At 29.5% G+C, this 25,855-nt stretch overlaps 1 protein-coding gene across 3 annotated transcripts in view; it reads left to right on the forward strand.

Moving 5' to 3' along the window:
- The first annotated feature begins 683 nt into the window (after positions 1 to 683).
- The window catches only part of LOC107453699 (hephaestin-like protein), a 93,494-nt gene continuing 68,322 nt past the window's right edge, over positions 684 to 25,855 (forward strand). Inside the window, exon 1 of one of the 3 annotated variants that reach the window (XM_071177539.2) lies at positions 684 to 845. Coding sequence is in view for 1 of the 3 variants with exons in the window: in XM_043038977.3 (XP_042894911.2) it covers positions 19,675 to 19,949 (275 nt within the window). In the remaining 2 variants the exon portion in view is untranslated. Of the gene's footprint in view, positions 846 to 19,422; positions 19,950 to 25,855 lie in introns of those variants that run through there. The other 2 variants (XM_043038978.3, XM_043038977.3) reach the window with 2 other exon arrangements.

The following is a 25,855-nucleotide window of genomic DNA, read 5'->3' on the forward strand; positions in this document are numbered from 1 at the left end:
ACGGTTTTTCACACAGTTAACAGTTTGGTTACCATCATATTTACGGTTATTTGACTCTTTTTTTTTCTTGAACATGATAAAATAACAATCAAATTATCTGTTAACCATTTTTCTTAATACTATCATAATTATCTGTAATCTGTATTCATAATTATCTGTAATTCATAATTAACAGATAATCATAAATTATCTGTTAACCGTTTTTCCAAGAAATTTCCAACAGTATAAGAGATCCTTTGGGATAACCGCGAAATAATTCGAAAAACTGTGTTATAAGTATGCAGAGAAATTGAAATTAAGCCATTAGTTTAATAAAGATAAGGAAAAAAGATAATGAAAAAAACTTTATGAATTACTGTAAATTATCTCAGAGAAACCAGGGGATACATAAATAGCTCGACTCATGGCCTTCGATAAACTTAATTTTTGGAAATTTTGGACACACTCAGAGAAATGAGATTGAAATAGTTTTTCAAACTCAAAATATTGTAATATTCCTAAAATAGGATTTATATCAGCCCCACCGAAAACTCCTAAAGTTAAAGCACCAATGAAGCTCGTATATAAATTATCTCGGCAGTTGGTGCTCGACATTTCATTGAAGCTACTTTTGCTAGACAAGGATTGACAGTCCTATGTCATGAGGACTGCTGAAACTTATATTTTTTTCTTGTCTTCCTTAGGATAAGGATGTATCCTCATTAAGACTCAAAGCTATAGGCTCAAGAAAAGAAGCTTTCCTTATCAGGATGGATAGCGTAGCATTGAAGCACCTACTACACGTTATCATCCATGCTCATCTAAGCAAAGTATGAAGTTGTAAATTAAAAGAGTAAGTTTAATAAGTAAGTTATAAAGAGAAAAAGAACTTACACTAAAAAAAAATTCCATATTTTTTAATCAATCAGATTATAATAATTTCTTCACTCACTTATTTTAAAATTGAAATTAATGCCCACTTATTCAAATAAATTATTATTAGTTCCCCAAACGTTTTCCGGGTTTCAATTTGAATAATTAAAAAAAAATGAGAATAATAATTAAATTATGTTAAACATATAATAATTTTAAAAATATGCATTTTTCTATTAATTAATATTTGCCTACAAAATGGCCAACTTTGATCCATTATGTGGAAATTTATATATATATATATATATATATATATATATATATATATATATATATATATATATATATATATATATATATATATATATATATATATATATATATATATATATATATATATATATATATATATATATATATATATATATATGTATATATATATATATATATATATATATATATATATAGCATAAATAATTTAAGAGTAAAAAGAAATCCTGAGAAATTTGAAAAAAAGAAATTTAACAGAAAATCCTGAGTCTGCAGCGATTAATTGAGATAATTTAGGTGTGCCCTTCCGAAGATTCTATTTTATAATACATTATTGACCACTTATTCGATTGTTATTGTTGCCAATGCTATCTAAGACTAAGTTCATTGATCTAGAATGAAATCACGTAGGAAAAACAGCTACTAACCTTCATAAGTTCAGTAAACATTATTTACGCGGACATATAATTTTCTTTAGAAATTGCGATTGAAAACAACTTGACAACGTATTTCAAATATATATTACATTTTAGTACGAGTCTGAAGTTTATAATTTCAAAAAATAAATCAAATACATTCACCGTAAGAATTTTTTTTTAAATAACAGACAAAGAGAAACTAATGCAGTCTGTTATATGAAATTAAACATAAAAATAACAAAGAACAGTAAAACGATGCTTAGTATAGATTATGGGAATAATTGAAGTTGACTTCCAATAAACATAAAAACAATGCAAATAAAGTGAAATATAAATTTGAAAATGACTATTTGTTTTATAGTAAGCTATGAAAAAGAGTTTAGAATAATTATGAAGAATAAATAAAAAAGGAAGAAAGAAATATTAAATAAATCTAAATCTACACTAAAATGAAAACCTAAATCTTTCAAGTTTAGATTACATTTTACTATTTTCTGGGTGCATTAGACCTTTAATGTGAAAATTTTTAGAAGGACATTGCGGTTGCATTCCTAACTAATAGACATTACCAATATGATAGACTTTGTCGAAACATTATTTCAAATGAAATGTAATATTAGACTTATGCTTTTCAGTGAGCACAACAAATAAAGAAGAAAAGAGCAAAAATGCTAATTATTTAATTGATTATGCTGTTTATTATCATATAAAAAAGAGACAAATTTTTAATCAGCGCACTACCAGTTTGAAGTTCAAAAAGGAATTAGAAAAACAAATTAAAAATCCTTTTCAGTTTTTAATACAAAAATTACAAAAAATGGGTTTTTTAATAATAAAGATCAAATTAATAAGGGGTCAGGTGTATTAAAAATTAAAATAATGATTATTTAAAAATAATAATTATTTTTCGTCATGCGTGAATAAATGATAGTCAGTAAATTTTAATTCTTTCTACTACACAAATTAAATAGAAATTTAATTTTTAAAAAGCACATACATATAAAACAGTAATGTTAATACTTCCATAAAGTCAATTAAGATAAATATTATTTTTAGATTTTAACATAAAAAAATAGGTATTTAAATAAAGGGTTAGGTGTATTGAACAATGAAATAATCATTTTTTTCAAAAAAAATCATTTGTCGTCATGCATGAAAAAATTTAATATAAATTTTATTTCCTTTAAAATTTCTTTATCATTCTTTAACGAAAACAGAGATCTTTAATTTTTAAAAGAAACATTAATATGAAATAACAATGTCAATATTTCTGTAAAGTCATTTGTCATAGAATTAGGCAATTTTTTTAGAAATCGATCTTTATCTACTAATTGTTTGAATTTAACTCAAATGAACGCAGAATCATGTAAATAAGTTCAGTTACGCTGCATTTTTATATTTTCTTTTTGCTATTTTAAGCTCTTTCGTACCAGCTTCAAAGTGACTATGAAGTTATGAAAAACAAATTGCCTTTATGACTTTTTTGACGTCATGTTTAAAACTTCAGAACTTCAACCAACCATTAAAATCCTAGCACTCTGCTATTGATAAAATAGTTACATTTAAATATATTTTTTTAAATATTTTCTCTTTGATAAAAGTATTACAGTTTTAATTTAAACTGTGGGCACCTGCATTTTGATCTACAGCACACACATTAGGGATTCTTTCTGTAAATTAGATTGTTATTTTGGTTTTTATACTTTGTTCATTTGTGCCAAAACTGTACAAATACATGTAAATTTAAGTTATTGCTTTAGAAATAAGTTGTAGAAGAGAAATATTTCATTAAAAAACTCAATGACATATAGAAAAGAAATGTTTTTGTTCATATGTGCCAACTGAAGAAGTACATAGAAATTAAAGTTATTGTCTTAGAAACACGATGTAGAAGAGAAATACTTCATTAGAAAACTCAATTACATAAAGAAAAGTATTATTTTTGTTCATATATGCCAACTGTAAACACTTGAAAATTAAAGTTATTGCTTTAGGAACATGATGTAGAAGAGAAATATTTCATTAAATAACTCAATTACGTAAAGATAAAGAATTATTTTTGTTCATATGTGCGAACTGTAGAAGCACGTGAAAATTCAAGCTATTGTTTTGAAAGCACTGAACAAGTGAGGGATATTTTATTAAAAAGCTAAAACAATTACACAAACGAAAGAAATATATTTATTGAAATGTGTGAACATTTCTATTCTACAAAGTGGGTATCTTTTCTTAAGAAATTGAAATTAAATTCTGTCATTTATATGCTATTTTTATTGGATCTCATGCAAATATTTTGTTATTTTATTTTATACCTAGCGTTGAACAGCCGATTCAATTATGAGTTTGCGACAGCCAATAATTTTGAGCCAAACAAAAAAGACAGGGGAACTTCTGGATCAGATATTGATGCAAACTATCCTTCTTTCAGGACTTGCTTTAATTGTACTAAAACGCAGTAGCCTTACATGGAGAGGAAAGCTACGAAAACCTCCCATGGTTAGTCTGTTAGCAAGGGGATTCTAACCCAGGATTCATCTACCACTGAGGATATTTTACATCAGCACTGTGGTCGCTGCAAGGTTCGAATCAACCAGCCATCCCTGGGATTCAAACCCGAGGCACCTCATTGGAGAAAACTCTATCCCCTGAGCTACCATGGCTCAAAATGAAGAGTTCTAAGAAATTTAAATTTTAGTCGGGTGCAAAATTTGTCACAATTAGGTATTCTTATCAGCCAATCCATATCAACTCCGCTGGGAGTCAAACCTGGATCATCTCATTGGGAGGTGAACGCTCTTCCTCTTGACTCACGTGATTCCTCTTGACCGCGGTTACGTGCAAATAATTGGAATTATTATTTTAACCTACATCAAAAAAGAAATATTTAGAAAAATAATTAGAAAAACATTTAAAAAAATTCCTTGTGCTTAAAAAATGCTCAAGATTTAAAAAGGAACAAATTAGATATATTTTATTTCAGTATAGTGAAATAGACAAGATACTTGGAAGAACAGTTATAAAAAAAAATAGATGCGTAAAAATAAAGAAATAAAGGTAATATCTGTATTTAATGACAAAATAAAGATATATTGGATATTTGTTTTGAAAAAATAATGGATACTAAGATAATAATGGATAAAAATACATATGAAGATATAAATATTTTTAATATTCAATTATTAATGTGTGCTGCTTATGGGAGAAAATGTGGATTATCGAAGTAATTTTTTAAACATGCAATAAAGAAAAGAATACTTTTATGAAAAAGATGAGAAGAATACAAAATGCCACGAAATTAGCATTATGTATTTCGTTTGCTATATTCAGGCATTATGGTAATCATTTGACATATCACGTGCACGTCATGCATGTGTCTAAAGCAAAATGTCTACTTAATGCAAAATAAAGGGCTGAATATAAAATTGTCGATTTGTTTCAATACAATTATTAACGATATTTTCGGAAAAATAAAGAAATGTAATTTTTTTCTTTTAAAAAGTAATATATTGCTCTACTTTTATATAATAAGGGTTTAGCATGAATGTTTCATTTTATGGTTATAAATATCAAATAATAATACTTCAGTAATCATTAATAATCGTTTTTAGTGGTGAAAATGAGCTCTCTCATTGATGGAATCTTTCTATCAATGAAATAATCTTTCAGCAAATACGTGATTTTTTTTTTAACGATTTCCTTAATGATTTTGCAGTATGATTAGACTGTTTCATTTTTGCGTTTTCAAATGATACCATAAATCATAAAAAGTTTTTTTGCTTACGTAGCACCACTAAACTGTGTGGGATGAAATAAATTTGATGGGCAAAATAATATTTAAAAGAAAGTATATGAATCATTACAAATTTTAAAATATAGATATTTCTTTTAAAATATAACACAATTAAAATATAATTTAAAATATAATGACGACTTTTCTTATGAATATAATTAAAATAATTTTTATCTATTGAGATTTGGTTATTACAAGATCTTAATAGATAAAAATGATTGTGCCACCCATAAATCTGGCTTAAATCATATTAACGAAATGTTTTTTGACAATTTTGTTACTTAATCACATGCGGCACATATATGACAAAATAAGGGAATCATCCCACATTTTGTTTCAAAACTTAATATATAATTGCAAATAAATCAGGCATTTAAAATGATAAAAAATTAAATCTATAAATTATTTTCTACCAATTGCAATTAACCGTAAGCAAAAATAAATTATACAATATCACCCGTGAATTTTCTTTTTTATTAATTAAAAGTGATATCTGAAGGTGCTACATTTTTAAATTTGCAATCACTTTGATAAATTAACATATAAATAAAAAGGTTTGTGAAATTTTTTGAAGAATATAGCCAGAAGTATCGAAAAATTGAGGTTAAATAGCCTTCGAAGATCGACTCACCTTTATCAGTGAATGAAGGTAGCTTATCAATTGCCTGGTCAAAAAAAAAAAGAAGAAAAAAACATAAGTTACATGTGGATGGATTTAATGAATAAAATATTGATTTCTTTAGGCTTTTACGAAACATTGTGAAATCAATATTTGTTTCTCCATGCTTTTGAACGTGGAGAATTTCAAATAAATTTCATATCGATGTATAAGGAACTCACACACAAAAAAAAATATTTGAAGAAAAAAAAATGATTCAAATTCATGAGGCATGCTGAGTTAGGGCGTTAACAGTAATGTGTGTGAAGAAGGGCAAGTGCTAGAACGATACATTGTTACTATTTCAAGGTCCCAAATATTTATATCAAGGATTTTAATGTCATTTTCCAAAGATTACAAAAGCAGCAATTAAAAAAAAAATGCTGTAAGAAAACCTTACCTTTTACGAAGTAGTGCCACAATTGAAGGCAACGATAGATCACATTTTATTTTTGTTAAGATAATTGGGAAATCCAAATCGTGGACGTCATTTTTCAATGTGTCAGAGTTATTAAAAATTCCAGATTGCGAACGTCATTTTGTAATGCGTCAGTCTAATAGGTGAAGTTACCAGGTTTTTGATTCAATTATATTTTTTAGGCTTATTACAATGAACTAGCTTGAGCCGTAGCGGTTCAGGGGGAAGGGCGCTTGCCTTCAAATGTACCCGGCTCGCACCGACCATAGTACTAACGTAAAATATCCTCAGAGGTCATGAGTTAGGGTCTTCTTGCCGTCAGTTTCCTCTCCATGTAATTCATATGCGGGTTAGTTCTATCAAAATGTCCTCCACGAAGCCAAATTTCTCCCAATTCCTGCTACAGTAGTCCTCTTGTCTTCTGGATTGGGTTCAAAATTCCAAGGCTACGGGATTAGACATTGATAGTCGTAAACTCAAAAATTGGATGGGCTCTTCGACGATGAAATGAAATAAAATAAAAATGAACCAGCTTATCATGAGGATAATAAGAGAATGTACTCCTTACTGCTTAACCCCTTCCTTATCGCTCCCGTGATATTGACGGGCTGGAGGGTTCAGTAGTAACGTAGAATAAAACTAATTCATTTCTTTTGCCCGGAAAACATTTTATTTCTCGTTTTATACACCTGATGGCAGTACCAGGATATTTTTAAAATTATTGTAGATAGTTAGTTTATTTTAAACTAGTTGCAGCACTAATCAAATACGTAATACAAATACAAAAGCCAAAAAAACAGGCACTTTTACGACAGTTTTCTTGAAAATTAACCGATCGTTAATGGGTTAATAAATAAGTCTGATTTATTTCAATCTATTGCTAATAAAAGCCTAAAATATTCACGCTGAGTGAGCAACTTTTTGCCTGTATTTTAATAAGCCCAAGGATATATGGGCTGGATGAGCTATTTTACTTATAGCTAATTGGAAAAGTCACCACTATTTTTAGTCATCCTGGAAATTTTCATTCTTGTTACAATGAGACTGGCCTGTGTAGGGGATAGGGAACTGTCCTTGCATCAGAAAGGTTTTGGGTTCGAATCCCGGGCAAGATATGGATGTTCTTTCCTTTACTGTACTATCTGTCCTTAGTGTGGGAGCGACGTTGGCCCACCTAATATGGTGCCCCTGTAAGAGAGGTCAACAAAATCGCCCTGTAGATGCCTGAATTGACGGATGTTAACACATGCGGTCATTTGGAAAAAAAAGAGACTACTTACCTTTAGGCCAATTAGAGAATACATCATTTTTTTTCTCAATTAATTTAAATATCTATTCATTACTTATAGATATTCAGGTTGATAAGACACTTTTTTGCGCGTTTTATTTTTTTAATTAGACTGCAGTTAAATGAGCTGATTGCATTGAGAATATTTTTGTATTTATCAGCTTTTATTGACTTTTCCAATTAGCCTGGTGTTTTGAAAAATGACAACAATATTTGCAAAAATTGCCGGATTTTCTAATCAACCTACGACTTATTAAATTCAAAATTAAGTGATTAAAGAGTGAATTTTATAAAACTTGTATTAGAAGTGAAAATGCTTGAAATTCCTAATTGTGAGTATCATAACATATTTATTGGGGATGGATAGACAAAATCGAGTTGATCGGTGAATCCAGAACTTTTGGTACTTTTTACTGAAATACTGCTACTATTTATTTGAAATCCCAAGAAACTAGTTGTTGACAGACACCATGCTACTTTGAAATGAAAGAGAAAGAATAATAGAGTATTTACCCAATTTTTTTATTGTTTGCCTACTCCAGGCTATTGGCCAATTTGATTGGCGAAAATATGATTTTTACTCTGCTACTTTAATTTTATAGTTTATATTTGGTTTCGAAGGATTATTTCAGGTAAGTTTAACAACTGATCAGACCAATTTTAAACTACTGTTTCAAATTGTTAAAACAGGTTCTACTTCATGCTCAAAATATGTTAAACCTTCCTTTCTGTAAAATGGCACTGTCGGAAGAATTCGTGACTTTTACATTCAGACATAAACGATTTTATCCGACTGGGTAAATTTTATTCAATTTTTTTTAAATGAAGAAAAAAGACCAAGAATCGTTTAATTAAAGAATCAAGTTAAAGCAACTGAATGTTTATTTAAGGAAATACAAGTCTGTCTAACTGCTGACAAAAATATTTTGTAGCAGACGTAGATATTTAAAATACTGGATACAAGTAACACCATTTATACTCACTTGATTTGATCATTATTAGTTTCTGGAAGGGTTAAAATGCTTATTTTCTAAAAAAGCAGACCAGTAAGTATCGGTTTTTTTTAATTATTCTTTAATCGCATATTAAAAAAAGTAATTAGATTATCAAGAAACTTTGATTCGACTATATTGTTGAAATTTTTAAAGTATTTTGAAATAAAATATTTTTCAAATTTCCAAGCAGACAATGCTCATGATGTACTATGTGCTATGATGGCAAATGAATATTAATGAACAGCGACCATTTACCGTAATAATTACAATAAAATAAACAGTGATTTTATGGTAATTATTACTGTAGAAATTACATGGTATTTACGGTTTTTTGTTCCGTACATGTTCCGATAAAAATAGATTTCACAGTAAAAAGTACCGGCCCCCTAAATGCTGGTACACTTTACAGTTATTTGATCAGGTATTTTTACACGGTACTTCCCGATTAATCAAATGTTGCAAATTAGTCTTAAATTACTTTTTGAAAAACATCGTCAATTTATCCAGAGCGCGTAATGAAATCCCATCTTCAAATGAATTGTACAAAAGTGAAACGGAATATTAACATTAGTTTTATGATATGAAAGATTGAAAAAAGATTGCAACAACCACTTACTTTTTATATAATTATGATTATGATTAAATAATAATTTATTTTTCGAGCTTCAGATTAATTATTTATTTAAGAACGTATTTGAAATGAAACTGAAAAAACAAATATTTAAAGGGAAAAAAACATAAAACCAATAATGTTAAAAAGGGAGACTATTTTTTATTAACCTAAAAAAATCTGGGTGATAAGCCAACAAAGGTTTCTGCCTTCAAAAATTTAAAATTATCCATCTTAAAATATTCATTTGTTTGTTCGAAATTCGAGTTTTTTTCATGAATGTTTTCAGACAAATCGTTTAATGGGTGAAGAAAGAGGAAAAATTGAAGTGCTTTTACAAACAGTGGCTTGAATGAAAAAAAAAAAAGAAAGAAATTCTGATAGAATTCAAATGTCTAAGACCGTTTTGCATAATTTTCTGTCACTTTAATAGGTTACAGGAAAAAAAATGTAGACTGCTGTCAATGATAACTTGTCGCTGTCAACGTAGGCATAATTAAAGCAGTAACAGAATGAAAATATTAAAAAATCACTGTTTCAAAATTTCGGCACCAATTAAACCATCACTGCAATTTCTAATTTCACTTCGAGTAGTATGCAATATTGTAAAAATTTTTAATTATCTAACAGTTTTCAAATTCAAAAAGGGAAGGTTGGTGAAACAATATATTGTAGAATACATAAAATTTGCTCTATATAATGCTGCAAGGCCACATTTGCTGCGTAAATTTAAAAAAAATTAATCTAGAAGTTTTAGATGAACCAAGATATTATTCTATCATAATTTTAAATAAGGAACTTCATAACTATCCAAGCGAGTATAAAGAGGTGACTCGGTAACAGTATGGGCCTGCTCAATGAAATAGTTATGACTGCTTATCGTTTCAAATGATAAAACCAATCAATGTATTACTGATGGGTAGCGGGTACTCAGGTTACACAGCGTCCACTACCCGACGAGGTGGCCCAGATTCGAATCCCAGTGGTGGTTGGTTGATACGAATTCTACTCCCGGCTCGCACCGATCACAATGCTGACGTAAAATATCTTCAGTGGTACACGTATCATGGGTTAGAGTCTCTTTGCAGCAGGGCTAACCGAGGGAGGTTTTCGTGATTTTCCTCTCCTTGTATGGCAATTGCGGGTTAGTTATATCAAAAAAGTCCTCCACAAAGGCTAGTTTGTATCAACGCTTGAATCAGGAGTTTCCTCGTCTTCAGAGTTGGGTTCAAAACTACAAGGTTACTGAACATGGATAGTCTGAAACTCAGAATTGTGTTGATTGTTAAACACCAGATATGAAATAAAATGGATTAATAAGATACTAAGATATAATTGCCTATTATTACTAAAATATAATTACCAATAACTCCACTCCGTTGAAAAATTTACTGATAGACCAAAATCTGATATTATTGAGGGATAATGTTTCAGTTCATAAATTTCTATCCTCAACTAATTGGTTCTTAAAATACAATATTAAGAAATTGAAGTATCTCTCCATACGCCCTAATTAAAACCGTATGAAAATACTCTACTCTAATGAAAAGAAGGCATACTCTAATGAAAAGAAATACAAGATAATTTATGAGGTAAAATCGGCAATCAATGAATTTTTGAGTATCTTCTTTTTTCCATTTGTAAAACTCTTGCATTTTTTTTCTTAAATCGTCTTTTAGATGTTATTCGGATATAAACGAAATGACACATTCTTAAAACTTTGAATAAAAATCATTTTTGGAATATTTTTAATTAATATCCACTTCTGCTCTCAAACTGTTTGGGAAGTATTTATCAATATTTAAAAAATCTTATATTAATAAGATAAAAAATTAATATTTTGTATTAATGATATTAATGATATTTTGTATATGGTCCATTTATTTTGTTGCACACTGTACCAAAATGAAACAAAATTTAGGTGAAGGCAAAAAGAGTTAGTGGAGATTTTTCGTTTAATTTGTTCCTAAGCATTCGAAGGATGAGAATTCTTCGAAATATATGATCAACGTATATTCTCCAAAATCTCTAAATTATTTTACAGTTTATATTTAGGATTAGTAACACGTAAGGATGTATAAAAAAGAACTAAATTAAGATATAACAGGATAAAACACTACGAATAATTGAAAATGAACATTATGCTTCACATTCTTGAACCAAATTAGGATGTAACAGGATTAAGTACTAAGAGGCATTGAATCTGAACATTATCTTTAATGTTCCAGAATTATATTAGAATGTAATGGAATAAAGTACTAAGAGTAATTTTAAATGCACATCATTCTTCACATTCCCGAACTAAATTAATGTGTAACAGGATAAAGAACTAAAAATAATTGAATCTAATCATTATGCTTCGCATTTCAGAACTAAATTAGGATGTAACAGGATAAATTTCTAAGAATCATTGAATCTGAACATCATTTTTCTCATTCTAACAGTTATACTATGAAATTTATTTTTAAAAAACCTAAAAGATCATTGATAACTACTGAATGAAGTTAGAATGAAGTTAAATATGATTTTTTTCCAAATAAACTTTTCTTTTTAACTATTGTTAAAACTTTCATTTTTCTTAAAACGTAATTTTAACGTAATATTATATTTCAAAAATATTATATTATCGCTGAACCAAAATGGTTTCTATTTTATAACAGACATAAACATCATATTACATCACATGAAAAGTGATGCTTGTTCCTCTTTGTAAAAAATATTTTCTAGTCGTAGGTGAATTTTAAAATATTTTTAGCTTAGTAAATTTGGTTTTAAAGTATTAGAACCAGAACCACCAGAACCATATTAAATATACTAAGTTTGATATAATAATCAAGTTTAATGCGCTTGATGCAATATTACCCATTGAAACTATTTGAGAATCGGAGACAAATGTCCATTATTCTGTTTTTAGTGTTATCGTTAAATTCGTAATCAATTTATTAAGAAAACTTTTGCAAAAAGCGGAGCTGTTGGCATCTTTGTCTGAATATCATAACATTAACATAAATATTTCTTTAAATACACTTTTACTTAACTATTTATGAAACTTAAATTTTTCTTAACATTTAATGTTATAACAAACTTTCAAGATTTTAGTAACATAAACATTATACCACTGCCTTGTTTACAATATGTATATCTCAACCGAATTCCCAATCCTTTTTAAAATTTACTAATAGATACAAAAAACTTTTTCGCATAATACTCAGTTTTCCAATTCATTCTCTACTCTTCGGTCAAAGCTAAAACAACTTAAGATATAAGACATCTCATTTAATTTCTTTTTATAAAGAAAGAAAGAAGCACAACTGATAAACAAGTCAGTGTTAGTTATTTACTAACTATATGTATTTCCGCTTTCTAAATTTAAATCCTTTATCTGAAACGGAACCTAAAATTTGAGTCATTATTGATTTATACACGATGCTAATAGCTGTTATCAACAACGAGTTGTAGTACGTGAAATATACCGATAGGGTAATAAATTACCGGAAAACTGCAGAAAGACAATACTTTAAAAACAATGGTCGACAACAACTGATTTGGATAATTCACAAAAGAACTGGGTGCGGCAATGAAAAGTGAAACGAGAATTTTAAAGTTTTCTTAAACAAAGAGATCGATAAGTGCGATATCTCTTGATAATTAAGGCTTTTTCTAATATTTGTATCTTCTTGATCAGTCTTCGAAAATGATTGCAACCGGTTTCAAGATGTGATAGCGAAAATGAGAGGCGTGTGTCTTTTTCGATTTGGTTGAACTTTCAGAACAATTGATGTGAAAAATAGAATACATGATTTAGAAAAATACACAAAATAGATCAAGACTAGGAAATTAACTTAATTGGTCATGAAATATGAACACAAGTAGCTAGTTTTGAAATATTGAAAAATGGACATGGTATAGTTTGGATCTCAGTAATAATTAGACGTTGCAGGGCACGTTTAGAAAGTTTTTAACTCCATGACTATGGCAAGGTAAAGCCATTAGTGTCCACGCTGTTAGAAGTTTAGAAGTGTGTTGCATGGTAAGAATTTTCATACTGAAATTAGGGTAAAATAACCGGTAGCAGTTTGTTTATCCGATTAACCTTAAAATTTATGGTAAGGTACATTACTTTTACCGTTTTGAAACCGTCCACAATTAGCACAGTTAAGAAACTGAGAATACATAACTAAACAGTTTTGTAACCAATTACAACTGGCACAGTTTCTAAACCATAAAAATAAAACCTTAAACGGACTTTGGAGTTCTGTGTGTGCTGCGCCCTTTATGCATCAATAATAATTATTGTGATATCTGCTCTGCAAATATAAATATTGTGATATCTACGATGGGATTACAACCCCTGTTTAGTCGATCATGACATTGATCGATTAGTCCTCTCAATTACAGTATGTACCCAGAAGCTCGGAACAAAATTGCTTCATAAGGTGGGCCTAGATAGCACGATGAAATTCTGATTGTTAAACCATATCAGGTAAAAAACAATCAATAAACTTTTTTTTTCTCATATTTAAAAGTTTGAATATCATCTTTTGTGGTTATTTGATTGCTTTGGTTGAAGATGGTAAGATAACAATTAAATAAAACCATTAATTAAAACCATCTGCAAAGAGAAATAACAGTGTAAACCATAATATATTTAAAATTTACAGCAACCTTAACGAAATTGAACAACATTGTTGTGCAATTGACACCGTCTTAAACTTGGACAAACCATCCCATGCATTGTTTAACTCAAATGAAGAAGTGTTTAACATAACACGTTATAAAGATTGCAGCAAATGTCAAAACAAAGGAAAGTTAAGTAACTTAGAAAATCGGAAGCAAGAAAACCCTAAATAAATAATATATATTTTTTGTTTTAGTTGAATTTATGCATGTAATTATGCATGTTTTATTTTCCATAAAAAATAAAATGTGATTTTTTCGCTAAAAAAATTATTATAAAAAAAGACTTATATAAAAAGACGCATAAATAAACGAACTAACATGCAACAAAATAAGCGTTTGCATAAATAATAAAATTGTTGCAGTCACTCCAACCTTTCTCTCAAATGAGTGATAAACCGCTTCTTTCACAGAAGAAAATTGAGCGCAAAGAAACTTTTACACTACCTTCTTTACACAAAAAACAAAACTGTCAAATAACCGTAAATGAGATGGTATTCAAAGTGTTAACTATGAAAAAACGGTTTATTAACGTTCTCCTAATACGGAAACAACCAGAATTTTATCGCACTGCTACGGTTACCTAATAAAGCTACTCAGTTCCTTGCTGATGGATACATATTATAGCCGAGAGGACTTTTCCGTCAAATGGATACATATTACAGCAGAGAGGACTACTCCGTCAGATGGATACATATTATAGTGGAGAGGACTAATCCGTCAGATGGATACATATTATAGCCGAGAGGACTAATCCGTCAGATGGATACATATTATAGCCGAGAGGACTAATCCGTCAATCTCGTGAGCGGCAGAACGGTGCTTCGAGTCGCAGTTTTGACACAACAATATTTCCTCCATTAACACATAAAGAGTTTCCAGTGTCTAGCAAGTCCCAATTTGTGACCCTGGGCTAATAGATTACGATTCTCTCATTCACGCATAAATGATAGTCTAGCAGCTCCATAAAGCTGCTAAACTATCTCCCATGTCCAGTTAAAATTCGTTTTAACGATTTCTATACAATGCTAGTTGTAACTGCTTAAAAAAACAGTACAGCTTTGTATTCATGTTTTTTAAATCATACTTGTTGAAAACAGCTTCAAAACCGTAAAGCGAAGAAATAGTCTTTACCGTAAACTTTACGGTGAATTGGATGATCAGACTGCTACCGGCTATTTGAACGTTAATTTTAGAATGAAAATTCCAACCGTGCTACTTATGTCTGCCGCTCTTTTGTTCTTCTAGCTGATTTTTAGGAATATCGGATAACTGCAGTATAATTTCTTACCCAATTTTCAGCATAAATTGTCACAAACAGTCTTATCTAGAATTGCACAAGTATATTAAGTTTCATTGGGGATGTGAAAAGATGTAGGCTCTGCATTACTGTCAGTCACCAATGGGACATTCAATTTTTGAATGTCTTACTGGTATGTGTCAGTTTTTTCAGGAGAGCAAACGAAAGTTTGGGCCTCTTAATATTATTTGTTTTCACTTATTTTTAATAGAATTTTTTTTGCATACAATTGGCAAGTTCGTTTATGCAAAAATAATCCAACTTACAAAGTAATTTTTAGCAATAATTAGTTGCATTTTATTATTATTTTTTTTTAATAATAGTCGAAGAACTTTGAAGTGTTATGTATGCAATTTTATACATGATCTTAAAGTAGTAATTGTAAATGATCGAATATAAACTTTTATTTGTAATTTATAACCGCCGTATAGCAACCGATCCAAATGACTACTAATGTTCAACTCCATTGCCTTGTAATTTTGAACCCAATCCAAAAGATAAGGGAACTACTGAATGATGTATTGGGAAAAATGCACTTTCGTAGAGGACTTTTTAATGGAAATATCCCCCATTAGAGTTACTTGGGGAGGAAAACCTTCTACGGTTAGCCTGATGGTAGGAGAACTCTAACCCATGATCCGTCTACCACTGAGGATATTTTGAGTCAGCACTGTGGTCACTGTGAAATTCGAATCGATCAGCCATCGCTGGGATTCGAACCAGGGACACCTCGTTGGAGAGAATTCTACCTCTTGAGCACCCACGGCTCAAAATGAAGAGTTCTCAAGAATTGGAATTTTAGATGTACGGTTACTTAATTTTTTCTTAAAAATACGACGATTGTTGTACGCGCTTCCACCTGTTCGCCTTTTATAGATATACCTAAGGCGGACATTTAAGAGGTTGACCAGTAATCAGTTCTTTCTCTGTACGTCAGACATAGTATCTCATCAGCCTACTTTGAGAAGTATTTACGTCATTACGTTATTCAACTTACTCGAAGTAATACGTTGCTTCATTTTTTTTAATACTTAAATTCGAACAGCTTTATCTTGTTACAAACGTAATATTTTATAGTTCTTAAAATAAATTTTAAAATCAGTTATTACGAAAAAATATATATTAAGATGTTTAAATTTTTTGCGTGTATTGAATGCTAATGTTAGGGAATGATTTTCATTTAGAAGCATATGCATATTACTTATGTCAAATTTTCGTCATATATTAAGATAAAGATATTCTTATCATTATTTGCGTCTTTCGGCATTTATACATTTAAATAACTCTGCATCATGCTCGCTAACTCCAGAATTGCTTACGCAATTTTTTCTTGATCAATTCGGAAATCTCAGTGGAGTACGGATTACCGAAAAAGCGGTGAAATATCAAGGAGTTGGTTGATTTCTGATTTCTTGCAAAAAAAACTTGCAAAGTGGAAGTTCTTAATTGAAAATCCTTACGAATATTGGTTAAGAAAAGTTGAATTTCTTATTTATAGAGACTAAAATCATAAATCTTGAAACATTTTTGCTGTTAAGATTAGGTAACCTAGTTTTAATTTTTACCTTTTTATAATAAATCATACAAAGTGCTACTAATTTTGATTTCAATCAGGGAAATGTGCAAAAGCGACTAAAAAGTAAAACTTTATTTCAGCTGATTCTACAGAATATTTTAAATAAAAGAATATTTAATGAAGAATTTATTTTAACGGTAGAAAAAATTGCTTAAATTACTTTTCTCTGTCTCCATGAAGGACTGGGTCGAACAGAAGGAATGAAATGAAATTAGAATGAAAATTTTAAAGAAAGAAATGAAATGAACATTTTAGAAATCTCACTTAATACTAATAGAAATTACTGGGGAAAATGGGTAAATAACAATTAATTTAATTGTTATTTTACCATACTCAGACAAAACAGTCAAATAACCATAAATAAAATGGTGATCAAACTATTAACCGTGAGAAAACCGTTTATTTACTTCCTTCACCTAATATAGTTAAGCAACCAGAATTTTATTGCGCCAATTACTCTCACCTAATGAAGCGACTTAATTCCTTGCAGCTGGTTCATTTACATAGTTCAGCCGAGAAGGCTAATCTGCCACGATCGGGAGCTCGGGAACCATCGTTGAAACCGCAGTATTTCCTTGATTCATGAAGAGTTTCTAGTGTCATAGACTCCCAAATTAGTGATCCTAGTCTATTATAATACGATACTTTCTCTCACACATAGATGGTAGCATCGTAAATCTTCGTCTTCTCCTTCTCATTGGCACGACAGTCCAGGATGGGCCTTGGCCTTCTCAACAAGCCTATGCCGAGACATTCTTCCCTTAGCCAAGGTTTTCCAATTTATTATTTTTAAAACTTGTCGGTCCTTTTCAAAGCAGTCTTAAAATCTCAGGTTTAGTCGTCCTCTTTTTCTTGTACTTGTTGGCCTGGCACTGAAATTTTTTTTGGTTGTCCTGCTATCCTCCATTCTTATAATGTAACCTGCCCATTTAATCCTTTGAATTTTGATAAGTGATCCCATGAATTTTGATCGTAAATCTGCTTAACGGAAAAAAGTCTAGTATTTCCCAACTTTTGCAATAGATATGTAACACAACCGGATAAATTTATTTGGCCAAATTTCACTGTAGATTTGATAAAATTGTACTCAACCACAGCCTAATTCCAATGCTCATTACCTAACGAAAAGATCAGCTCCAATGTCCTGTTAAATTTCTTTATTACGGTTTTGAAAGCATGCTAATTGTAAATGGTTAAAAAACTGTTTATATTTTTGTATCCAAACTAGTTGTAAACGGTTTCAAAACCGTAAAGGTAAAAATGTTCTTTGTCGTAAACTTCACGGTTAACTGGATTGACAGACTGTTGTCCGTTATTTTACAATAAATTTTTAATGAAAAAATTCTAACAATGTATTAATTTAGGTTATATGGTTTCCGTTAACTAGTCCAACAAATTCCATTTTTTAGTATAGTAGACAATATAGCAATGCTATTTTCCAAGAAAAAGTGAAAAAAATACAAATTTTTGTTCACCTTTCGGGAATATACAAAGGAAATTTATCGGAATGGTTCGAAACTTTAAAGATTTTAAACTAATTTTAATTTTTTTTTTAAAATAAAGGCCAGGATTCTTTCTATTCCTGAGAAAAAGTATAAGTAGTTGTGAAATATTATTTCTCAAAACTGTAAAAAAAAATATATATATATATACATATATATATAATTTTTTTTTAATTTGCACATTTTTTAAATCAATAATTTTTTTCAGTATTTTTGTATAAATTAATAAAAATTAATTAAAAATTATATTTTGCATAGGGTTATCTTTGGATAAACACATTTTACAATTGTGTGCAAAAAATTCTCCATTTGATTCGAGATAAGGCGATATACGCAAAATGTAAAATTAGAATTAAAAAGGTCCAAATATGTTATAACCGTCGCCGAACAGCAGACACGATTTTGAGTTTACTACTACCATTCCTCAACTCCATAGCCTTGTAGTTTTGAACCGAATCCAGAAGACAAATTTACCTTCGAGAAGGACTTTTTGTTAGAACTAACCCGCTTTCCGTTACATGGAGAGGAAAACCATGTAAACCTCCTACGGTTAGCCACACGGCAATGGGACTCATTATTCACCGACCACTGAGGATATTTTTCATCAGCACTGTGGTCGGTGTGAACCAGTTTCGGAGATCTAAACATTCGGCCGCTCTCCAGACCTAACTATTAGTCCATACCTTACTAAGCTAACTTTCTTAAGATTTCAACAACTCTCCATTTTTTTTTTTTTTTTTTTTTGGATCAAGAATCTAAACCCATGTGTTTATTCACCGTTATGCTAAAGAATTTATTAAATTTCGATTACATTTTCCCTGTTACGCAATTAAAATAAATAAGTAAATAACACTCGGTTATTTCGTTAAAAGAAAAGACAAAAAACGAATTTCGTTGAAAACGAAGGTGGCCGACCGTCCTTTAAGAATGACCTATTAAAAAAATAAGAACAAAACAGAATGGGAAGGAAAGCAGTTACGTCAGCGGTGAAAGACTGTTGCCAATTGGAGGAAATAAATTTTTTCCCTGAGAGGTTCTATATGGTTCGTCGGATCCCTGAAAGAGACACAAAGGAAAACTCTTTAAATCAGGGGGTGGGTCGAATTAACAGTTACTAACAGTAAAACTTTCCACCGCCTTTTATTGGATGAATATTAACTAAGAGTAATTTACTCGCAATATCTTTTTCCAAGAAGTGGTGAACGTTCTTTACTAGTCGATACCTTTGAATGGATCACTACACTTTCGATTTCACTCCGTTATTCGATTTTCGTTTTTAGAGCACTTTGCCAACTTAGTGCTGACATAACTGGACAAATATGAGGTGCTTTTCGTGGTGCTATATCAGCGTGTTTTTGCTCGTATTATGGGCAGTGGACGAGTGCTTAGGACAATTTTTCGGTGACCCGGGATGGGGGGCACCGCCAATTAGAAAGAAACATCGAGCGAAACCAGGATTCAAGCAAAATTATGACTCTAATATTGAAAAATATCTACGGAAAGCTAAGACTGTTAGACATTATTATGTTGCTGCTATTGAAGTTGATTGGGATTATGCTCCTGGAGGAAATTTACTCGGTGAAAGGGCAGAAGAGTAAGTTCATCATTTTAATACATTTAAAAAAATTATTTGCAAAGTTTTCGTTCGTAAATTCTGATTGGTGTACGTTTTACTAATGGATGATATAATGTTGCAGTTTCATACACAAATGTTTATCGTGCATTTATTAAACATATTTAATCAGTTTCCTCTTAAGTTTTAAAATCAAAAATACATGAAGTCAATTTTTTTTTAAATTGTTGAAACAAAAAATTGACTTTTGGTTGACATAAAATAACAAGTATTGAAAATTATATAAAATAATTCACCATTTTAATACATTTAAAAAAAAAATTTGTAGAGTTTTCGTTCGTAAATTCTGATTGGTGTACGCTTTACTAAAGGATGATATAATGTTGCAGTTTCATACACAAATGTTTACCCTGCATTTACTAAGCATATTTAATCAGTTTCCTCTTAAGTTTGAAAAATCAAAAGTAAATAAAATTAATTTTTATTTTTATTTTATATTTTTTTTTAAATCGTTGAAACAATATATTGATTTTTAGATGACATAAAATAACAAATATTGAAAATGATATAAAATAAATAAGTACAAAAAAATAGTATTTTTTTAAAATAAAATAAATTTAAAAAAAATTTAAATTAATATTAAGATCATAAATTATTTTCATTTTATCTCGTGTTTTAAAATCAAAATAAATTAAATTCGTTTTTTTTAATAAATTCATGTTTCTTTTAAATCGTTGAAACAAAATATGGATTCATTGTAGTACATGAAATAAATAATATTTTAATTAAATAAATCAGGAAATAAATATCAATATTTTTTATAAAATACTGATTTAAAATAATAAGAAATAATGTGAAATAAGTAAAAATAGAAAGATAATAATTAGAAATATAATATATAAAGAAATTCATTGAAATACATATGTTTAAAACATAGCACATTAATGTGAATAAATACAAAATTCTTGATAGATTGTTTAGACCTAGATTTTTTTCAATAACCTAGATGCGAACAAGAAGAAAAATTTTTGTTAGCAGTTCCTTTTTTTTCTTTTTTTTGTTAAGAAAATGCCAAAATATATTTCAGTAGCATGTAATCAAATAGTTATCTAATTTTAACAGGTAAGTTTCTCAAAGAAAATTTTAAGATTAAAATAAATTTCTATCTCTGAAATAAAATATTTGAATTATCATTATAATAATTTACATTCCTTTTAAAAAGAATAAACATTACGATTTTTCACTATCACATCTTCCAAAGATTTTTTTTGAATTGAAGATTTAATATGACAAATTATTTGTTTTCACTGTCCCCTTGAAAATCAGCCCCTTAAATCGATATCTTAAAACAACTAACATTTTTTTATTTTTTAGGTGCACTTGAACAAATAGTTTAAAAACTTGCGTTACACCTACGTATGAGATATAGTAACTTGCGATACATAATGAGATGCATTAACAACGCCTGAGATGCATTAATTAAGTTCGAAGACCTTAACTGGTCTCTGCCCTCGCCATCTTGGGTTTAAGGTTGATTTTTGATTCGTGTTTTCTGCATATTTTTTGAACTTAGTAAACTTTTGTTGATATAGTATTATTAGTCAACACTATACCTTCAAAAAAACAGAATTTTTTTCCTTCTTTTGATTAAGAGATATTGTGCTTGATAATTTTTAGAAATTCTATGGATTTTTTCTCAAAACTTTAAAACAATAAAATTCTGAGATTTTTAGTTTTGAGTAAGCAATTTAAAACTACAAGTTTCTCAGTTTTTAGATTTTTAAATTCTGTTTTTATTAAACTTTAAACTGATGAAAACCAATTTAGATGACGCTAAAAGATTCTTTTAATGTTAATTTCGTAAAAACAAAGATTAAAAGTCTCAAAACAGACAGCTGCATATAGTATAGGCAAAATAATTTGGCCCCTCATTCGGGAAAATATTCCCGAATTTATAGGCTCAATAAGGATGTAAAGAGACGATATTTTCCGATATTGATCATATATAGAATTAACCGATTCAGCCGATAATTTACAGCCACTTTGCACCCAATATTATCCCTATATATAGTTGTTAGAGTCACCCCATATTTAATTGTCATTAAACCCCTTAATTTAGCCAATATATACTTTTTATCGGTCTCATATAGGCCGATATTGGCTCTATATAGGACCAATAACTCTAGACATGGTGCATATTCATATAGGACCCATATTGAGCCAATTTAGACCCCAACAGGGGACGAGGTAAAATTGTTGCTAGGAATATTTAAATACCTATCAGAAACTGTTGATTTCAGAATTGTAAGGGCACACTTTTGACAGAAAAAATTAATCAAGAATCTGAAATACCAGATGCTTTAACTCGAACTGCAATTGGCTGGCGGTCTTGTATTTTACATGTATCGAAATATAGTTCTCAGTAGAATAAATATCCATCATCAGTTCATTTGGGAAAATTAAATAAAAAGGATTAAAATCAAATTTAAGATTTTTTTATCCTCGTCCCCACGACTGTATCAGTTAATTTCGTTTGGGAGATGAAGTGTCAGTGGCTGCAAATTTTTTCGGCAATGGAACCTTCTGTGTCAGAATTTTCTTTTGGCAGAATCCCTACTTTATATAAGAAAAGGTTCAATGGCATCTCTAAATAAATAAAAAGAACTATTAATTATTTTGAAAACGCTTTATGAGAGGAATTAATTAGATATAATCGTTCTTGGTCTCTTGAAAAAGAATGAAATTAAATAAATTATGGTTTTAAAAAAAAATCTGTTTATTATGTTGTAGATAGTAATCAGAGCAACACAATTTTTTGTATTTTGAATTTATTGTTTTGTTTTAAATTTAAAAACTCGATGAGTTTTTTAGCTGATATTTTACATAAATTATTTCATATGAACCACCAAAATTTTAAACGAATTATGGCTTATTGCTGTGATATAAATATTGTTATAACAGGTTAATAAGAAGTCCTAAGTCTCGAAAAACTTTTTATCTGCTCACAGAATCCTACGTTTCCAAGGAGCACTTTTTAGGAACCACTGTTTAAGTCACATTTCGGTGGAACAAGTTGAAAAAAAAAAGTGCATTTTTAAGAAAAGAAAATCAATAAGGAAGATCATTAATTGCTTTGTGATATAATAAATAATAAAAACTCAAACTTTGCTTTGTGCTTAGATAAATAATAAAAAATCAAGTGAACAACTTTTAAGGAAAAACAAAACATAACAAAAAGAATACAATTATGGGGCCTTAAAAATATTGCAAAGCTTCTTTCAAGATCAATCTGTTGAATTATTCGTCAGTTACACAAATGGAAAATTTTTAGAGAATGCTTCTCTCCTATACACTGTTTCGATAGCTAATAATAATATTAAGATTACAGGAATATTCTCTAAACTTTTCTGGTGGTTGCACAAATTGGCAAGATTTTTCTTATACATAGTTTCACCGTTTCCCTAGCTAATAATATTGGACGCACTCATGAATAATTTCTAAAACCCTATGGTTAGCAGCTGGCTCAAGGGATAGAGAGTTTGCCTCCCGATGAAGTGACCCAGTTTAAATCCTAGTATCTGGTTGATACGAATTCTGCTCCTAGCTCGCACCAACAACAGTTTTAGAATAATCTTGCTGTCGAGTAACCGTGGGAGGTTTTCGTGGTTTCCCTCTCCATGTAATGCAAATGTGGGTTAATTCCATCCTCCGGGTTAATTAAGTCCTCCAGGAAGGCTAGTTTGTCCCAATTCTTGATCCAAGAGTTACCTTCCCTTCTGTGTTACATTTAAAACTACAAGGTCGTACACTTAGAATTGGGTCATCTATTCAATACCGTTAATAAAATAAAGTAAAACCCTATGGTAATATTCAAATGAGCATGCTGGGAGAATGTTTCTCCCTTATTTAACCCTAAATCTATATATTTACATAGGACGCCTTCAAAATTAATATCTAAAATTCTTTGGCAATTGCACTAATAGGCAAATTTCAGGATATATCGCTCATGGGCTACAATAGTGGAACAACTCAAAAAACACGAGTTTTGGTCAAAGAACAAGTGTAAATGGGAAAATACGCATTCTTTCAGCAGCAATACTTGCACAACTCATAATTCAACTTGAAAGTAATCTTCGTTTAAGCAAACGAAAGCATTTCTAATGCATTTTGCTTAACAATGAAAACTTTAAACCCACTTATCTCAAAACTTGATTTTTTGAGCTGTGCCGCTATTGAAGCCCATGAACTATATTTCCCTTCTCTACATTGCTAACTAATAACATAAGAAAACTGTAGTTGATATGCAGATAAGAATGCAGCTCGAAATGTGACTTGCTACGTGGAGGAGTCACATCATGGCTCAAACAACTTTTATAAAAATTTATTGTCTTACTTCGATTCTGAATTTTTTTCCCCCATTTCACGAAAGAATTCTCAAATATTAAGGAAAAATACGATTTCTCGAGTATAGTTTTCATTTGCATGCCACTCAATGGTTAAATAAAATTTTGTTTTTGCATAATGTAATTAAGAATTGGTATAGAGCGAAGGCGTTTCAGACATAAACTGAATATTGAGTGTCAATTATTTTGAAAATTTTGGAACGTGGTGAAATACAAAAGTTACGAATTGCACTTTTTTTCACGAGTGGAAGAGATTCGTGTGATAAATGAAACTTGTTATGAAGTCTAGCAAAGATAACATTCAAAACTTCATTTTAATTCACGTGTGCCCTTCAAAGACCTTCATTTTGAAAAAAAGAACTCTAATATATGTCCATGAACGACAAGTTTCTTCCAACGATCAACTAAAATTGGTGATTCGACACAAAAAAAAATACTTTTGTTGAATTCTTACAACTTAAATTGCGTTAGAACCTAAGCGCCAAAACATATGTTAAGGTTTCATTCTGATCTGTTTTTGAAAGCAATCAACTTCCGTTTTTGATTCTTAGTTAAAAATCTTTTGCTGAAAACAAGTTTTTTGAGAAAAAGTATTTCATTATAATAACTTGTTAATTTTTATTTTTTAGTTTAATCATTATCATTAAATTGCGTTAGAACCTAAGCGCCAAAACATACGTTAGGGTTTCATTCTGATCTGTGTTTGAAAGCAATCAACTTCCGTTTTTGATTCATAGTTAAAAATCTTTTACCGAAAACAAGTTCTTTGAGAAAAAGTATTTCGTTATAATAACTTGTTAATTTTCCTTTTTTAGCTTAATCATAATCATAGAAATTTTAAACTTAAAAAAAAAATCATTTTTATCTCAGTGTTTTGTATAAATAACAATTTAAATATATGCTAAACTGCGCAAGTCGTTAAAAAATTTCACTCTTTAAGTTTTTTTAAAGGAATTTCAAAAATCTTTCTATCTAATTCATGCAAAAATAATAATTACTAAATAGTTTTTATGATTCATACTTAAAATAAATCATACTTGAAATTAAACTTTAAATAATCAAGGCTAAATTTTTATAAATTTAGTTAATTACATTTAGTTAGTTTAGTTAATTTAATTTCACAGTGATTTTTTTTGTTGTGTTTATTTAAAAATGTGAAACTCAAGAAAATTAAATGTCAAAGCGGAATTGTTAAATCACGCATTTAAAAACCGGGTATCATTTTTGTTAATTTTTCCCCTCTTTTATTTTATCTAAGTGTAAATCTGATCATAAAGGAAATATTTCAACATTTTTGAGTTAGAAGTATATTGTGGAATATAGTTTCCAACCTAATTTTCTTCAACCAATTGTCATATGGAATTTCACTTAAAATAATGCTTGTTTGCTTTTTTATATTTTAAAAAAAAAACCCTAGCTGTATGCATGTTTTCTGGTGATTTTTCTATTCGCCATTAATTAAAATAATTTACTTGATTTATTCGTAGGAAAATTTTAAAAAAAATTTTAGGTCAGTAAAATGGC

The sequence above is a fragment of the Parasteatoda tepidariorum genome, chromosome 2, assembly GCF_982258835.1.
Source record: "Parasteatoda tepidariorum strain Cologne lab strain chromosome 2, Ptep-v5.0, whole genome shotgun sequence".
Taxonomy (NCBI): Eukaryota; Metazoa; Arthropoda; class Arachnida; order Araneae; family Theridiidae; genus Parasteatoda; species Parasteatoda tepidariorum.